Here is a 19,430-nt window from a genome sequence, read left to right as displayed (position 1 = left end):
GCTGAGCGGGATTGGCAAAGTGGAAACCCTCCAACAGATTTTATTGCACGTGAACCTGCTACTGGACACACACCAGCAAGCGTAGCTTTGTTTTACATCTGTTTTTTAGTGTCAGAAGTAACAGCTAACTTCAGAAAGCGGGTCATCTTTGCCCGTCTATACTGGAGCGCGTAGGCATCAGCATCAGCATCAGCATCACCTCACACACACTTTTGATGAAACTTGGCCCTTGGCAAGCATCATCTGGCTACATTCTAATTAGTGACAGATGTTAACGTGTGTGTGTGTGTGTGTGTGTGTGTGTGTGTGTGGGTGTGTGTGTGAGAGACACAAGCTTGAAGCCACAGCGATAAAGGTTACCATTCCAAAAATATTTTCATCTGCTGACTCCAATCTAGCTTAGCTGTCCCCCACAACGCCACTGTGATTGTATACGTGTGGTAGCTCTGCTGTGCCCGTGTGGATGTCAGAAAGCCTCATCAAAAAGCTGACATTTCCACTACAGGACATGGCAAAGAAGATAATCAGGCCTGAGTCTTCTAAAGTATATGTCGCCCTAGTTCACTCCAGTTAGTCAGGGATATAGAGGAGGAATACTTCTGTTGAGCTATATTCTTCCTGAAGAGTTTGGATCATTTCTGTTTCCACTCCCCCGCTGCCTGTGGTGTTGGTATTAGGATGGCTTAGCTGATGAGCAACAGAAGAGGATATGCAAGATGAGTGTGAAGTGTGTTGCTAAGTTTGTCTCTGAATTTTTAAGGCATATTTTGTGCCAAAGCTGGTACCAACCCACAGGATGTTTGCTCACTTTGTGGATTTCCTTTATTAAGTACACAGTTTATGATCACGTTCCAGGGGAACTGGACTTCATCAAATCCTCCTTGTGTAGTGAAGCTCCTACACCAAACACAAGAAAAAAGGTCCAGCATTTCTTGACCGCATAGTAGTCCTTTAATCCTCACCTTTCCTTCTGGGTTGTGTCTCATCTTAGCTGAATTGATTTTATAATGACCTGCATATTGATTACTTGATAATAAACCATTGACTTAGCTCTGTCCTTGACATAACAGACCCCTTCTTTGCATTTTACTTACAACACATAAAGTACCTGACATCCAGGCCATTTCACTCCCCCCTCTCTCTTTGTCAGAGTGAGGGTTATGTATGTTCTTCTAACTTTTTCATCTTCCTTCTGTAATCTTTGTAGCAGCCACTGTAAGGAAAAAAAAAAAGTTCAGGAATTATGTTTGAATTTTATCTTGTAGGCGGCTGGACATCTGTTTTTCCTGAAGAGATGGCATCCAGTAATATGTATTATTCATGAGCAAATGAATGTTAATCCTTTTGGATTGCTCACTTGTTAAAATGTTTAATGTCATAAAAAGATTTTGAAAACGTGGGAAGAATTAATCACAAACTTTTAGAGTTCATGCCCATGTTACTAGATTGGCCGATTGTCTTACAGACTGTAACAGTGATAACAGCCTCCTCCAGGGCACAGCCCCTCAGAGAAGAAACTCCTGGAACTTCATAGGAATAGACATAATACCAGCTTGTGTTAGACATAGCGTGTGAGCTTTTCTTTCACAACAAAAGCTGAAATGTTGCTTTACTGTCCTTCACCAGAGCACTCAAACTACTTTGGGACGGATGATAAACTGGGGCCGGTGGCCGTGAGCATTCGCAGGGAAAAAGTGGAAGACACCAAAGACCTGAAAGACCAGTACCAGTACCGCCTAATCGTCCGGACAAGTGAGGTATGCACTGATGTGTGTGTGTGTGTGTGTGTGTGTGTGTGTGTGTGTGTGTGTGTGTGTGTGTGTGTGTGTGTGTGTGTGTGTGTGTGTGTGTGTGTGTGTGTGTGTGTGTGTGTGTGTGTGTGTGTGTGTGTGTGTGTGTGTGTGTGTGTGTGTGTGTGTGTGTTAGGGATGGGTGATATTTTACTGTTCACGATAAACCGTCAATAAAATTCCCCACGGTAAAATTGAGGAAATGAGAAAGAAAGAAAGAAAGAAAGAAAGAAAGAAAGAAAGAAAGAAAGAAAGAAAGAAAGAAAGAAAGAAAGAAAGAAAGAAAGAAAGAAAGAAAGAAAGAAAGAAAGAAAGAAAGAAAGAAAGAAAGAAAGAAAGAAAGAAAGAAAGAAAGAAAGAAAGAAAGAAAGAAAGAAAGAAACGACTATCGTTATTGGGATAAATGCCAGAAAGAAAGAAAGAAAGAAAGAAAGAAAGAAAGAAAGAAAGAAAGAAAGAAAGAAAGAAAGAAAGAAAGAAAGAAAGAAACGACTATCGTTATTGGGATAAATGCCAGAAAGAAAGAAAGAAAGAAAGAAAGAAAGAAAGAAAGAAAGAAACGGCTATCGTTATTGGGATAAATGCCAGAAAGAAAGAAAGAAAGAAAGAAAGAAAGAAAGTGACAACTCTCACCTTCCTGCCCTGATTATTACCATCCCCCCTCACCCCTCTGCTCACTCCCGCCCCGTCTTGCCATTGGAAAATTCCACCTGCCTAGTCTCGGCGCATAAAAGCCAAACCAAACACTGGCTGCTCTGGCTGAACTGTTGGGCCTGCCCTCTAATGAACCACTCTCCCACTTTTTTGGATCAAATACATGCAGAGTTTTAAATGATATGCACGTGATGTTGGTTAGATTTTGGCATAAACTGCAACGACTTTCTGCAAAGCTATTTTGATTCTTAATCATCCAACATAGTTCTCAAAGTTTTTTTTCATTGGCCATTATGGAAGTCACATGACCACTGACAGTAGTTCATTCAATTCAGTTAAATTCCATTAATTTTGAACATCACTGCAGAGTTGTGGCTGTGCAGTAGCTCTGATCATTAGATGTATTTATTTGTATCCTTGAATTTTTCTCTATTTTTCTCTACACTTATTTGGATGTTGTGCTGCTTAAAAGAGTTGACCTGGTAATATTGGTGCTTTTTAATGAACTTACTGGTACTGTAATGATGAGTAACCATGACACCGGGTAAGTAATCTGCATGTGGGAGCAGCTGAATGAGCGTTTCAAGGGGCAGGAGCAAACAGAGAACAAGCAGACGGAAGATTTAAGCATTTCTTCCCTAAATAAATGTGGAGAATACTCGAACCATGAGGTTAGATTGCTGATTTGTTTGCAGTGACAGTTTGGGCAGACAGAGACTCCACACAGAGCTGCAAAAGTAATGGAAGAGGCATCAGTACTAGTAAGAACAGATTACGTAATCCGGACATTACTGTGAGAGAGCGCCTCTGTTCCTTGGTTGTTAAACTGCTGGTTAATTTCCAGCCGTGACATGTAGATAAGATTGTTTATGTCTGTTATCTGTGGATGCTGCATGTGAACTCATCACTTCTGTTGTTTTTTTTTTTACTCTACGACTCCAAAAGCATTAATGGTGATCATGGAGATTTAATCTAGGTGTTTCTGTTAAATTACCATTAAATTACAGTATATGCATTTCCCTAAAAGAGGCCTCAAATGATAAACTGATTATCAATTATGATATATAATTGATGATTAGCAAGTTATTTAGGCTGTTATTATGTTGGCCTTCTATTTTTCCTTTTTTTGTATCGTATGGTTATTATTAGTAGAAGTTTATTGCAGACTCGTGGTCCATACAAAAACATAACATAGGACAAAATACATACAATACATAAAACCTGTCCAGCAGGGAGAATTACAAATACAGGCTTTTAAGCCAATGTCTCCTGAGACAAGAGGAGTATCTGACACAGCTCTTCCCAGGGTCATTTATATTAACAATGATGCCATTCACAGATTCATCCAAACGGCACATGAAACTGTGCATTACATTTCTAAGAACTGCTTGGAGAGTATTGACTCTTGCAGCTACAAACATCTCACTTGCACTGCATCATCTAGGCCTTTTGAGTAAGATTCTCATAGCGTCATTATATGCAACTTGAAGTTTGTGGAAGCTTACTTTTTTATAGCTTGACCACAAGTGAGCAGTGTAGAGTGGTGAACAATAGGCTCTAAAGAGATGAATTTTCACAGCTTCTGAGCACATGCTGAACTTGCGTGCGAGGATGTTAGCCTGTGCGTACATCCTGCGGCACTGTCTGTGGATATCGTCATCATCATCCATGTGTTCTGTGATAAAATGGCCGAGATATTTGACCATCCTACAAACATGGAGACCATTAAAAGATCATTTAAAATCAGGAAATATTTGACCCTTGTCCTCTTTACTTCTACAGATTAAAACAACACTCTTACTGGCATTATACTTTATATCATTATCAATGCCATACTCAGTGCATATGTTGAGGAGCTGCTGGAGACCATTAATTGAGTCGGTCCAACAGGTCTGTAGAATGAAATCGCTATCGGAGCCAATCTCTGTCTAGTATGGTCAAGGACACTCAAACTGTCCATTTTGTTCATGTGGTCCTAGCCTTAGCCCTGTCCTCTATGGAGTTGGTGTGGTTGTGTTGTTATCTGGATTACATGGCTGCCTGGCCTCATTACTTTAGCTCTGGTACAACAATGGAGCCTCTCCGCCATTTAAGTACACAGAGCTAAGCTAATAGACACAACCAACACACCCAGGCCTGCTGTTCCCACACAGAAAGAAAGAGATTGATTGCAAAATTTATGCTCTCCCACTCAAGCCGCAGCACCTCTCAGATATCCTTCCCCCACAAGTCTATCATTTAATTCTCTGCAGCAGTGCTGACACAGCAAGGTAGAGAGACTTCCTCCATCTCCCCTCCTCTTACCCTCCATCACGCACTAATACTTCCCTGCTGATGTTCCTGCTCAGCATGTCACTCACTCCACTGTGGTAAGAAAGCTGATGAGTTGAAACGAAAGCTCCATAATTTCAGCTGTGTGTCAATCAGGTCTCATTTCTCTGCGCCAGGCCCCAAGTCTCTGAGGTTCAGCTATCTCTCTGGACCCCGTCAGCTCCGGAGTCTGCCATGCATTTTTAATGAACCTACATGCAACTGAGTGTGGTTAGAAGGAGCAACAACCCACTCCTCCCAAACGTACCTATCTGATGTTAATACAGTCTTGCTGTTTTCAAGTGGGTCCACTCAGCAGGAGTCAGGGCACTGTGGCTGCACCCGACTAAGCAAAATATGAATTCACAATACACACAACTCCCCTATCATTGTCTATGTTTCAGAGAAGGAAAAGGCATTATTCTCAAAGAAATAGGATTGAGATGAGATGCGCTTGATCAATCCACTTCAGACTTCAATTCTAGTAATCATCAACATCAAAATTATTGATTCCATGACCATGCATGCTTTTCTTTTAGTTTTATCTGTTTTGTCCAGCCAAATATCAAAACTCCAAAGGTGTTCTGTTTATTGTCATACGCTGCATGTCCCAAAAACAACGTCAAAGTGTTTCTACAAAATATGAAGAAAACTCTTCACACTGAGAAAGAGCTTCAGGAAGCAAGAGACATGATATTCACACATGGACTGGATACACAGAGTCCAGACCTTAACCCAACTGAGACTCTTCAGGATCTCTAAACTGCTTTTTACTGGTCTAAATCATCAGTTCACTAAAATACTGAAATAGCTTTGAATAAACGGATTAATTAGATAACAAAGTTTTTATATTTAGATTCATATTTATGGTGTTATAATAATAATTTTGCTTCCGGTTTCATTGATCTTGTTTTTGCAGCTTGTGACCCTTCGAGGATCAATCTTAGAAGATGCGGTAGCATCTACAGGGAAACACGGCACGGTCCGAGGTCTGCCGCTCAAAGAGGTCCTGGAACAGGTGGTCCCGGAGCTCAGTGTCTCTTGTTTGAGACTGGCGCTCAGCACAGCCAAAGTCACGGAGCAACTACTTAAACTGGACGAACAAGGAGTGAGTTTAACATTTCTGTAACATTCTGTGAGATGTATGGGTCCAAACTACTGTGTGTGCATCCCTGAGGCAGAGGGAAGTGTAACTTTACTACAGGTCAGTTTAAGTTAACCTGGTTACAATAACCACAAAGCAAACAATAACATCTGATAATACATTGCCTTATGGTATTCTCAGTGTGTATAAACGTTTCTGAAACCATTTAGCTGACCGAGCGTTCGTGCAAAGTACAAATCTGGGCAGTGAAAGCCGTGCGAAGCAGGGTGTGGTGTGTCAGAGCGTGATTGTGTAACCAGAGAAACTTTAATGTTTGGCCTTGTTATCTAAGCTTTTATTTAATGGAGTGCAAAGTGTAAGACTGAGCTATTTTGCCATCAGCATGCCAGTTTTATTTGTGTGTAGGTGGTTATACAACAGCAAGACCGTACTTCATGTGTGAGCACTCGGGGCCCAGATATAGACACATACATTACAGTTGTTTTAAATGTTCATCAGTCAAAGTTAACTTTGTACAGACACAGGAGATTCAAACTGTAACGTTTCAGCTGCTTGTGTTTGTTCTCCGTATCTGTGTGTGCTCTGTAGTTGAGTCAGAAGCACAAAGTGGGTGTTCTGCTGTGCCGCGCAGGCCAAAGCACAGAGGAGGAGATGTACAACAATGAGGAGGCGTCACCCGCCTTCTCGGCCTTCCTGGAGCTGCTGGGGGAGCAGGTGCTTCTCAAAGGATTCACCAAATACGCTGCACAGCTCGACACAAAGAGTGAGAACCCCCCCCCATCCTCTTCTGTTGCTCATCAAAATTATATGAAGTATAAGTATAGATAAGTATAGATAGTCAACAACTTTTGATGCATATGATGACTATGCAAGCAATATTGGTTCAAGACACTCACAGTTCAATTGAAAGAGTTCAAATGAAACATAACATTAACATTTTCTGATAAACAATTTTTAGTTTGTGTCTGAAACTTTTTTTTCTTTTCTTTTCTTCTCTTTCTTTTCTTTTAATTTTATTTAATTTTTATAGGTTATATATGATATGATATTGTGAGGAAGGGACAGGACTAAATAAGCGTTCTGCTTCCTCCTGTTCCCTCTCGAACACATTGTTTTGCTGTGTGTTTTATTTTTGAATGAGACTGTTAAATTGTTTTGCTTTTTTTAATATTTTGATGCTTTTAATTTGATTGGGTTTTGTTGTGTCGAGACAAAGCCAATAAAAATAAAAAAAAATAAAAAATAAAAAAGTGTATTAGTCGATTGACCCCATGAAAGGCTCAGAGAGAGCTGGGCGTCCCTTTAAATAATTTAATAACCGTGTCATCTGTAATCCACAACTTCTGACATTAAATACAAGTATATATTTCTTCTTCCTTTCGCCAGCCGACTCAACGGGCACCCACTCCCTTTACACCACCTACCAGGGCTACGAAATCATGTTCCACGTGTCCACCATGCTGCCGTACATGCCCAGCAACCCGCAGCAGGTGAGAGCTTATAAACGTCCCCCGGCCAGCGCAGTCTCACCGTCACGTGGGGCCGTGCGCTTTGTAACAGGTCATAAAAGGCTGGTGTGTATGTCTGAAAAATCCAACCACGACGCCCCTTTCTTGTCACCCAAAGCCTTTTAAAACATGTCTGTAGTTGTTTGAAACCTTTTCCTGTTCTACCAGATCATAAAGAGAAAGCATCCAAGATGCTGAAACTTGTGACTTGTGTCACCATCTTCATTTAGAGTTGTTTTCCCTTTTTTATTCAGCCTCTCGTGGTTTTATAGTCTGTTTTCTGTCCCTTTGTGGCCTGTGTCCGCTCTAACTTTTTCCTCTCTCTGCCACTCAATCTTTTACTGGATCTGAGTTGGGTGGGGTTCAGTGAGTAGCTCTTAGTATATTTTCTTCTTTTATTTAAACCTTTTTATTTCTTTAAAAGCCGCCATCTGACTTATATTCCTTTGTTTGCAACATGCACTGTGTGCGGAAGAACTGTATGCAAATAACAGTGTGTGTGTGGGAAGATTAGTGAAGTGTTAGCGTGCGAGGCTCACATGTGCTCTGGCGTGCCCTGTAGATGTTCAATATGAGTCTACGCAACAGATGACTGCAAAGTAGGTAAGTCCAGACAGATGTTAAAATAGGACTTATTTATTTTCCAATCTTAAAGCATTAAAGCATAGCTATCGCTTGTTTTTTTTTAAGCGTTTTCATAGTTAAACTATCTTGTGAAAGATCCTATTACAAGTGAATAAGCAAAATAAATTCAAATGTAATTGGGTTTTTTTTGCAATTGAAATGCATACCTTCTGGAAAAGCTGTTCTTCAGATAAAGGCTTGGTCAGAAAGTGGAGTTCTAAATACTGGACAATAGCTCCACCCAGAGGTGTAGAGACTGCAGTAAAAATGTGAATTTGTAGTTCAGCTAGACCTCTAGATGGCCACATCTGACTAACATAAAAACACAAATATTTCCTATGAAGGATGGCTGGTAGTATGCACTAAATAATTGTTGATATAGCTTCTGTCCATATTTAGAATAAACATTGAAATATGTAATAGTAGAGGCTGATCAAAGATCACCTCATGTGAGATTACATTTCTGTTATGTTTTCTTTTGAGAACATTAAACCTGCACATGTTCAAACTGAAGTCTAGCAGTACGAGTGAAGGATGCTCCTGTGGTACCAAGCTGGAGAACCTCTCTACGGCCTAACAGTGGGCTGTGTTATGTAATTGGTACTTTCACACTTCTCTGTACAGAGGAAGGGAGGACTGGAGGGCATCTCACCACAGACACAGCGTGGACTGTTTGCCATGTCTCCTACACAAACACAGAGAGACACAGACAGAATTAGCCCCAGCAGAAAGAAAAAGGACAAAAGACAACAAACAAAATGCATAAAGAGCTGTTGTTTGGTGTCTGGTCTGAGTTCTGAATTTGTTGTCACTCCCAATTATGTTCTCTGATTTTATTCAAATTAATGAAATATGAATTTTATTAATATAATTATCATTGCTTTTCTGTTCCTCAGCTCCTGAGAAAGAGGCACATAGGGAACGACATTGTCACCATAATCTTTCAAGAGCCAGGAGCGCTGCCTTTCACTCCTCAAAATATCCGTTCACACTTCCAGCATGTCTTTGTTATTGTTCGGGTGCACAACCCTTGCTCGGACAATACCTGCTACAGGTAAATATTTACACCAGAACAAACACATCTAACACACCTAAATACTCAACTGTGATTTAAACAGGGTTTCCGCTGGGTTTTAAAAAGTATTAAAAATTGATAAATGAAAATTGCCAAATTTAAGGCCATTAAAAGTGTTAAATTCACTGTCAGAGGTATTATTATTTTTTTAAATTGGTATTATTTTTTACCTTTTACATTTTAAGCAGTCTATTTTATTGTCATTCACAAAGTGAAATAAATGTGAAACATCTGGTCAACATCAATGAGTCTATAAATCTGTTCTGTATAGTGTTCTATAGTTCAAAATCTGTATTAATGTTAAAAGGTTCGTGATTAACACTTAATGTTGTGACAGTTTTTAAAAAAAATCTGAAGGTAGTGAAAAAGGTATTAAATTGGTATTAAATTTAACATAAGGATTGCTGTATAAACCCTGTTTAAAACACTTACAATTCTCCCTTTTTTCTTCAGTGTTGCTGTGACACGGATGAAGGATGTTCCTCCCTTTGGACCCCCCATCCCCAGCATGGCCACCTTCCGGGACCCAGAGACCTTTCGTAACTTCCTCCTAGCCAAAGTCATCAATGCTGAAACCGCAGCCCACAAGTCAGAGAAGTTCCACACCATGGCAACACGGACACGACAGGAGTATCTACGTGACCTGGCTGAGAACTACGTCAGCAGTACGCTGCTCGACTCAGCTGGAAAACTTAACAACCTCATCTCCCTCGCATCGAAGAAACGCGAGCGCTCCAAGGCGAGAGAGGGAGCAGAGCTGGGCGCTGCAGGGGCCGTCGCCTGGAGAGTCCATGCCCAGGACTTTAGTGGAGGAGGGACAGAGATCAACTCTGCCTTGGGCATATCAGCCGAATACATCCTCCTCGTAGACTGCTCCACCAAAGAGGTGGTGTTCAATTGCTTCTGTTCAGATGTGATCGGCTGGACACCAGAACGCCTGGCGCTGAACATCTTCTACGGCAGAGGAGACCACATCGCAGTGCGAGTACCAGAGGGTTGTGCGCAGGACATCAGAGAGATGGTGCAGAGGTTAAAGGTCAGACTTAAGTTTTATTGTTGCACAGGTTATGTTGTATTTGGCAAAGATTGTAGTAGCATGAGGGGAGTTTAAAGATTTTGAAGCTCAAAATCAAACATGTGTTAAGAATATTTATATCTTTATAAAGAATATGCAGAGTTTATTGTGCATGTGTGTCTTAATGCTCAGTAGAGATAAAATGGGCCTTGTAAAAACGTTTAACTCATACTAGACTTGTAAGTTTGTTTGTGGTTGAGTCATTACAAGCTAATAACACTGTCAGGTCAGCGTGCTCTCTGGAATGATCGTTTTAATTGTTTCACTTTGAAACTGGTTGGGCTGTTTTTAAGTTTAATGACCATGGATCACTTAAGTTCTATTATTAAGCTCTATTATGCCGACTTTGTGATCGAGGAATTCCATCAGTTGGAACACTGTTGTTTGGTGTCCCTTGGAAATTTTTCTCAATTTACCTGACATCCTGTGAAAACAATGATTTCACAGTCATGAAGAGACCTCCTTCAGGTTAGTCAGACTGACTGCAACATGAGTTTGTTTTGAATAGCCCTGAACCATATGTAAAGAAAAATCCAGTTTAAAAAAATCACAAGGTTAAGAACTTATTTCTAAATATTCACATGCTTTTCAAACATAATATTGAACAGTAGCTATAAAGCTGCCCTGCTATATTCACTGCCTGATTAGGAGAATTTCATATACAGTATAAACCCATGATAATTTCAATGTATTAAACCTTTGGGGAAGCAATTTATCGGACCCCCATGAGTCTCATTTTAATTCTAGATAATAAAATGTTTCAGAGACATCATAAATCTTTTAAAAAGTGCAAAATAGACTGTAATGAACTTCACAATCTGGTTGAAATATATCCAAGCAACGCCACCATGCAGTTTATGTCCAGGTTGAAACTGCTGATTGATATTCATGTGTGTGGATGAGGAACTGTTTCTTCCACGATGATCCACAGTGTTCTGATATTTTGGAAGGAATCCAGATCTTCCGTCAGTGGAAATAGCAAAACTTTTTAAAATCAAACTTCTAATCATCATGTCTTCTCCCCGGCCAGTCGTTGACGGTGGGATGTGAGACGGTCGATATGACACTTAGAAGAAACGGTTTGGGACAACTGGGCTTCCATGTACGACTGGATGGCACTGTGGCAGAGGTACTACCAGATCAGCACATCTCGTACTGGAGTTTTCATTTATAAAGATTCCTGGCTTTGCAAAACTGTATGATGTCTAATTTTTTTTTCATGCAGGTGGAGGAGTACGGCTTCGCCTGGCAGGCAGGACTGAGACAAGGGAGTCGATTAGTGGAGATCTGCAAAGTGGCCGCTGTGACGCTGACTCACGAACAGATGATTGACCTGCTGAGGACATCAGTCACTGTCAAAGTTGTCATCATTCCTCCATATGAAGAGGGCGGACCTCGCAGGTGTGTTCATACGGCATTATTTCCTTAGAGGCTTAAACTAATGACTGATTCATAAGTAGGCAGCTGTTGGAAACCCAGATGTTAAGGTACAGGAGGCTGCTGAGCTTAAGTGGGAAGTAGCGTAAGAACAAGACGCATCTAGAAGGAGAACAGGTTGGTCTTTAACAAAACACATAAGACCTTGTTGAGGTAGCGGCCAGACTCCAGTGTTCTGAAAAGATTTTGCGTGGGAGTGCGTGAAAAGCGGAAGCGAGAGAGAAGAGAAAAAGAGTGATGCATCGTTGGAGTGAAAACTGGTGAAATGAGGCATTGAGACAAAAGACAGACGTATTTGTTTAATGGGAATTAGATAAATCTGCTGTTCTTTGTCTGTCTCTCCTTATCTAGACATCTCTTCTAGCCGCACTTCCTCTTCTCCCACCAAAATCTTTTCCTGCTGTCATCCATTTTCATCCACACAAGGCCTTAAATGAGACAGAATAATGAGGTTTTATGAGATGTTGATGTGGTATTACAGAACGGGTACCCAGGTGGAAAAAAAAACCCTTCTATGTGTGTGTGTGTGTGTTTCTGACTGGGCACCAGAGCCACTAAAGACAGTAATTGTGGTTGGCTGTGTGATCACACAGTGGTTAGATTTCTTCGATGTTGGAGGCACTTTAATTACACCAAGTTAAACCTCTTTGACACACACACACAAACATACAAACACAAAGAAACACACATTACTATGGCCTTCAAGCGGCTGATAATTAGACTCTTCCCCGCTCCTGCTCTCATTCGTTAGCAGTTGTGTGTGCCAGGCAAGCAGATTGCATGAGATTAAGGCCTGGAATCTGCGGGGAGGGAAAAAAAAGACCACAAAAAAGGTTTAAAAAATAAATAAATAAATAAAAGAGTGGAAGTGATTAATTAAAAATGCATGCCATGTGCAAATGAAAAGGCTGGGAAAAAAGAGGGAGGGTTTGAGCAATGGATGGAGAGAAAGGCAGGGATGAGTATATTGAGCAGGAGAGGCAGAGAAGTGCTCAGTGAGGAAGACATGTCTCAACACAGCCAAGTGTTAGAGGAGTGGGTGGAGAAGAGAAAGGAAGAGAAAAGGAGGCAAAAGTTGGAAGCGTCTGTCTTTGTCGTTCCGTCTTCGCCGTAAGCGTGCAAGATGGATGGAAACAAGCAGGAAAAGGTGAGAGTCTGACCGTGTGTGTGTGTGTGTGTGTGTGTGTGTGTGTGTGTGTGTGTGTGTGTGTATCTTGATGGAGGAGTGACTGCTCGTAGGCTCTGCTCTCTCAAAGCTTTGTGTGTTTTTAGCTCTTTGTGTGCTCATGTGTGCAAGGTCGAGTGCACTGCTGTTCTGTATTCAGGCTGAGGTACTTGAAGTTATCTGTCATTGATTGAAACAACGTCTTACATTCAGTCGTATTCTTTAGTTGTTGTGATTTTGATAAATACATCATCGCTGGAAATCTGCAGTACTATTCATAAAGATGTGTATTTTCTGTGTGGTGGTTTGTGTGAGCATCTGTGTTGTGTTTACATTTCTCAGAGGCAGCAATCAACAGTTCACTCACGGGCTTTTAGCTTGCAGATTATTTTCTTAGTTAAATGATTAACCTTTTTTGTTTATAAAATATGAAATTAAATTTGCCTTGAAGAATTTCCCAAACCACTTATGTTTTGGTATCTTTTCTGGCTCAAAATCTCGGTTGTTCACACGACTATTATGTTACATGAAGGCAAACGTCAAATCTTCAGCATCTTCAGACCTGCTGGTTGTTAAACCAGCATTTACTGATGATAGAGATAATTAGATAATTGTTTGTTCATGGATATGACCACTTGTTTGGCAGAGATTCATCACAGCTCTATTTTTGGTCTGGGCTGTGGGTTTTTTTCTTTTACCCCAGTCCTACTTCTGTGAATTTCATTTTCATGCGCTCTTCATCAGCCTCTTCATTTCCTTTTTCCTTTCCTTTTGTCTCATCTTAAACCACCCTATCTGCATATTTCAAGTCTCCTGCCATCCCATAATAGGCTTGGAGATAAAATAATGATGAGATAGGTGCTCTTTGTCAGATGAGAAGCCACTATGAGATGATATGATTCTCACTGTGTTGTGCTGAGTCCTGAGTTGATTAATAAAGATGACCACTCCTCCAGCTGAGTGCTTTGTTTGTGATGCTGTCCTATTTTCATTTGAAAATAGCTTCTGTCATGATTTTTGTTTTCTTTTTTTTGTTTCAAGTGCTTCATGTTTTTGTAAGTTTACGAGAGGAGAACAGTCATTGGGACATTCTGTGTTGTACTGCAACCACACAGTGCCTGATTTATATGCAAAGAGTTAATAGCTTTTTTAGAGACTGGAATATCTTTTCCTCTTTCACACACACATACGCAAAAACAAACATGCTTGACCTCGGTCTTTACAGTGAGTGAGGTGGAGTCTTCATGTGCCAATAATCCGTTTCCTTTCCTCTCTCTCTTCCTCCATGAGCCTCAGGGGAGCTTATTAGTGAGCTCTTTTACATCTCTACTGTGTTTTTAAGCCTCCACAGAGCGTGTTATGAAAGGACAATAACAGACTAGTGAGACAAAATTCACTGACCAGTTTTCAGCACACCCCTCCCCCCCGCCGCCAAAAAAACCTATAGATGTGGTACAGCTACACCTCGGCTACTGAAAGGAGAAGCTGCTTACTCTCAGCACAGCCTTTTACTGATCTGCTGCAGATTTTTAGAGTTAGTATGTAAATGCATGATAAATTTGGGGTTATGACATTTAAGCATAACATTCTTTCTTTTAGATATCTCTCCTGTAATTTATTTTTTTTAAATAAACAGTCCCTACCTCTGTGTTTTTAGGGGCTGCACCGAGGATTATGAGATGAAGACCATGGAGCAAAAGCCAGAGCCTGAGCCTCTGGCAGCGGGATACAGACCCTCCCCTCGCCAAACTTGGAGATGGGAAAGCTCCCCCATTCCCCCTGGACTCCATAGCACCCCCAACCCACAGCGCTGGGCCCCCATGGGCCCCCCACCTCCCCCACTTCCACGCACACACAAGGCCCTGCTGCCAGTTCCTTACAGAGAGCCTCAGCACCTCAGCTCAAAGAGGTACACACACTTACTGTCACACAAGACTGCAGCAGAGACCACAACCACAGATTCACCTCAGATCTTTTTAAAGATCTGAGGTTAGGGTTACAATAGATTCCAAGAACCTTACACTCAAAACATTTTCAACTATAAAATATATAAATAACCTACACTTACCAGCCAATGCATTGGGTACACCTGTATGTACAGTGGGGCAAAAAAGTATTTGTGCAAGTTCTCCTACTTAAAAAGATGAGAGAGGCCTGTAATTTTCATCACAGTTATATCTCAACTATGAGAGACAAAATTCCAGAAAATTACATTGTCTGATTTTTAAAGAAAGTATTTGCAAATTACAGTGGAAAATAAGTATTTGGTCAATAACAAAGTTCATCTCAATACTTTGTTATATACCTTTTGTTGGCAATGAGAGAGGTCAAACGTTTTCTGTAAGTCTCCACCAGGTTTTCACACACTGTTGCTGGTATTTTGGTCCGTTCCTCCATGCAGATCTCCTCTAGAGCAGTGATGTTTTGGGGCTGTCACTGGGCAACACGGACTTTCAACTCTCTCCAAAGATTTTCTATGGGGTTGAGATCTGGAGACTGGCTAGGCCAGTGTTTCCCAACCCTGGTCCTCAGGCAGACTGTCATGCACGTTTTAGATGTTTCCCTGCTTCAGCACACAGTGATACAAGTGGTTGTGTCATCAACATAGTTGTGCAGACCTTGATGACAAGTTAATTAGGACCATTTATTAGAATCAGGTGTGAACATGAAGGGAAACATCTAAAACATGCGGGACAGTGTGCCCCGAGGACCAGAGTTGAGAAACACTGGGCTAGGCCACTCCAGGACCTTGAAATGTTTCTTACGAAGCCACTCCTTCGTTGCCCGGGCGGTGTGTTTGGGATCATTGTCATGCTGAAAGACCCAGCCACGTTTCATCTTCAATGCCCTTGCTGATGGAAGGAGGTTTTCACTCAAAATCTCACCATACATGGCCTCATTCATTCTTTCCCTTACACGGATCAGTCGTCCTGGTCCCTTTGCAGAAAAACAATCCCGAAAGTATGATGTTTCCACCCCCATGCTTCACAGTATTATGGTGTTCTTTGGATGCAACTCAGCTTTCAATCTCCTCCAAACACGACAGGTTGTGTTTCTACCAAAAGGTTCTATTTTGGTTTTATCTGACCATATAACATTCTCCCAATCCTCTTCTGCATCATCCAAATGCTCTCTAGCAAACTTCAGACGGGCCTGGACATGTACTGTCCCTGGCGGCGTAGTGTGTTACTGATGGTACCTTTGTTACTTTGGTCCCAGCTCTACAGGTCATTCACTAGGTCCCCGTGTGGTTCTGGGAGGTTGTGGACAGGTGTCTTTTATACTGATAACCAGTTAAAACAGGTGCCATTAATACAGGTAACAAGTGGAGGACAGAGGAGCCTCTTAAAGAAGAAGTTACAGGTCTGTGAAAGCCAGAAATCTTGATGACCAAATACTTATTTTACCGAGGAATTTACCAATTAATTCAGTAAAAATCCTACAATGTGATGATTACCTGGATTCTTTCCCCCCATTCTTTCTCTCATAGTTGACGTGTAGCTATGGTGGAAATTACAGGCCTCTCTCATCTTTTCAATTGGGAAAACTTGCACAATTGGTGGCTGACTAAATACTTTTTTGCCCCACTGTACTGTGGCCAATGAGTTTATAATGACAATTGAAATGATTCTGGATAATGAAAAATAACACAAGCACTGATATAGAGGCTTTTTTTTAAACTGAAATACATTTGAAGTAATAAGAGGAGGAGTCCAGAGGGGAAATAGACAATACATGATGTGTAATTTCAAAGTCTTAATGTAATAAAGTATGTAATCTCCTCCATGTCCCCGATATTTGAAATTCAAAACTGTAGTGATGCCCTCTTCTATACGTGTCTAATAATTAAGATAAGGTAATTGCTGATGGCTTTGACCCATCTGATCAGGCGTAAGTCATAAGTCAACCTGCAGACCTGGCCTATTGGAGCATTTCTTGCTGTTTTAAACATTTATTGTACCTAAAAAATATCACACGTTTTTCATTGTGTCTGAATCATTTGTAAATTCTTACGGATATTTTTGTCTTTTTATTGTATTTTCATCTTTTTTATTAATGTTGTAATTTTTCTTGTTTTATCATATTCAGGGGATGTTGCTGGATTCTTAGTGAAAATGTAAATGAGATCAATTTAGCCAGTTCATCAACTCGAGACTTCGTTGTGTTGAATAATCATATATAAACACTTGTGACATGAGAGTTTTTAATACATAACAGATGATGTGCTTGGAGTTATACACATCCTCAGGGTAAAATAGTACAAGGATGCTTCTGCCTGCCAGACTGAACACAGCTGGAATCTCCCTTTTTTTTTGCTTTAGGCCAACAGGAACCTTTTGTAGCAAATGTCTCTTCCTTTTCTGGTCCCACAATACTTACTTTCAAATTGATTGAACAAGCATCTTGCATTTTGTGGTTTTTATTTATCTCTGTGGTAATATCCTTATTCAGATGTAATAAGTGTTTTTCTTTTGTTTAACGGCCTGCCATTGTGTTCTCCAGGCCAGTGAGCTACCCAGAGAACCACTACAGCCTGTCTCCTGCAGGAGGGGACAGAGTGGTGCCCTACAGAAACCCCTCGGCCAGCTTCTCCTCGCCCGCCTCAGGCCTGGTCGGCCTCTCCACCATGGGTCTTCCTGGAATCACACCGGGCCCCTTTGTACGCTACAAACCTTCACCCGACAGGTGTGTGAATATGGCTCCCTTTGTTTTCTGAGCTCTCCTCCATCCCCCCTTTGATCTTGTCCAAGCATGTCAGTTGGTACTCATAACTGTTTAGTGTGCAAGAGGTGGATTATGTTGGTTTAGCAGAGAGGCGGAATAATGTATTGCGTTGAGGACTATAGTCAGAAATGTATGAACACGCTGTCTCCCAGACGAAGGATCTGTTGTGTGGGTGGCTCTTCTACACTGAGTGGAGGTTGAAAACATCTCACCCAACCAGAAAAACGTGTTTTACTCAACCGCCATCAGGATACAGAACAGAAACTAAAACTCTTCTTCAAACTGTGCTTTTTAAACTGGTTATGTTTCGGAGCTTCTATTTTATGTCAGATTTTTGAGTGTGTGTTTTAATCATCCCTGTGTTCTGTCTTTCCCAAATATTAGCATGCATTTGAAGAGAAAAAGATGTCAATTTGTTCACAAATCATGAACCCTTCTTTCTACAATGATGTTTGCAGATATGGAGCAGTACAGCGCCCCCTGCTGCCTTATGAACCCCACCTGAGTGTGGACATCATCTCTAGTGGAGACTCTTCATCAGGCTTTACCAGTCAGGAAAGCACAATGGAGCGCAGCAAAGCAGGTACATTAACTTCTAAAAACTCAGGTGTTTTCCTTGATGTGTCTAGTGGTTTCTTTGGTTGTTTTTTCTTTCTTTTTTTTTAAGTGACTTTAATTAAGGTTTTTAAACTGGGGCCTTATTGTTTCATTTTTATGGATGCAGCAACAATAAAATAATCTCTGAAACTTCCAAGTTAGCTAAACTGATATTATGAGTGGAAGGCAAATCGTTAGACACATAGTCATATTTAACAAGGGATCACAGGTCATAGTTACAGCTCAGTGTAGCGCAGCATCTACAGATAACAGTTCTCCAACATGCTCACCTAATCAATTTATAAGGTCATATTTAAAGCAGCTTTCAGTCATGAGATGCTTGACTGAATTACTTCATCAGTCTGATAAAGCCTTGGCATTCAGTAATGTCATGACTACATGAGGAGCTATGAATGATTCAGATGTGAAAATGATGGCGAGAGCCACACAACATGTCACTCACACAAGATTATACAAGATGCAAGTGTGATGTGTCCCGCAAGTCCTCATAGTCACATTTTACTCACATTATCACATATCAGCATACACATTCATACGAATTATACCTAAAGCAGTAGTGGATGGAAGCAGCTGAAACCATCTTTCTTTTTTTACATGTTTAAGATTATTTAAAAGTCAGTTATACTTGTGAGGATTTGAATGCACTATAGTACAAACATAGTTGTAATCAGGAGGAAAACAGGGTCTTTTACCTCATGGTCCTTAAAGTCACCACTTTTATAAGATGATACGGAGAACACCACACACAAGGATTATGTCTGTGACTTCTGTAACGTGAAGGAGAGTAACAAGGTACAACACATGTAGTACGGCTGTGTCCCAACCTGGGGTCCGGGCCCCCCCTGGGGGGGCGCCAGAGATCTCTGGGGGGGCGCGAAACTTTGTCTGCTTTGAATTTATGCAGTTGTAAAAATTATATTTGCGAATGAGTCATTCATAAGACATTGTTAGGAATAATTTATGAATGTCTTGAATATTTTTTGTGTTTTTTATACACTGGTGAAAAACACAGGAAATTATTTCATTCCTTATTATTACATCATTACTCAACATTTAATCTACTCCGACAGGTTGTTAAAGGAAAAATGTTAAAAAATGTTGGTCTCATATCAAAAGAGACATTTTTCAGAAATATTTTTATGTCCTTTTGTGCGTATTTTATACATTGGTGACATTGGAGAAAAACAAAGTCATATGTATACAGAGTAAACCAAAGAGAAATGTATCAAAAAAACATAATTAATATTCATTTTTCCAATTAAAGACTATTTTGGTGCTAGTACGTATGGATCGGGGGGCCCGGCTGGTCTTAGACACGAGTAGGGGGGGAAACAAGGAAAAAAG

General features: G+C 40.7%; 1 protein-coding gene across 2 annotated transcripts in view; it reads left to right on the top strand.

Annotated features, from left to right (window-relative positions):
• Nucleotides 1-19,430, top strand: part of sipa1l3 (signal-induced proliferation-associated 1 like 3) — an 83,291-nt gene that overhangs the window by 50,410 nt on the left and 13,451 nt on the right. For both annotated transcript variants that reach the window (XM_061719410.1, XM_061719409.1), the window contains exons 4-14: nucleotides 1,627-1,757; nucleotides 5,674-5,862; nucleotides 6,448-6,622; nucleotides 7,246-7,349; nucleotides 8,888-9,045; nucleotides 9,520-10,102; nucleotides 11,172-11,270; nucleotides 11,367-11,542; nucleotides 14,401-14,652; nucleotides 17,247-17,429; nucleotides 17,927-18,051. In XM_061719410.1, the coding sequence (XP_061575394.1) occupies nucleotides 1,627-1,757; nucleotides 5,674-5,862; nucleotides 6,448-6,622; nucleotides 7,246-7,349; nucleotides 8,888-9,045; nucleotides 9,520-10,102; nucleotides 11,172-11,270; nucleotides 11,367-11,542; nucleotides 14,401-14,652; nucleotides 17,247-17,429; nucleotides 17,927-18,051 (2,175 nt within the window). The remainder of the gene's footprint in view (nucleotides 1-1,626; nucleotides 1,758-5,673; nucleotides 5,863-6,447; nucleotides 6,623-7,245; nucleotides 7,350-8,887; nucleotides 9,046-9,519; nucleotides 10,103-11,171; nucleotides 11,271-11,366; nucleotides 11,543-14,400; nucleotides 14,653-17,246; nucleotides 17,430-17,926; nucleotides 18,052-19,430) is intronic.

Source organism: Cololabis saira, chromosome 4 (assembly GCF_033807715.1).
Source record: "Cololabis saira isolate AMF1-May2022 chromosome 4, fColSai1.1, whole genome shotgun sequence".
Classification (NCBI taxonomy): Eukaryota; Metazoa; Chordata; class Actinopteri; order Beloniformes; family Belonidae; genus Cololabis; species Cololabis saira.
Note: the sequence above shows the minus strand (reverse complement) of the source record. Positions and strands in the feature narration are given on the sequence as shown.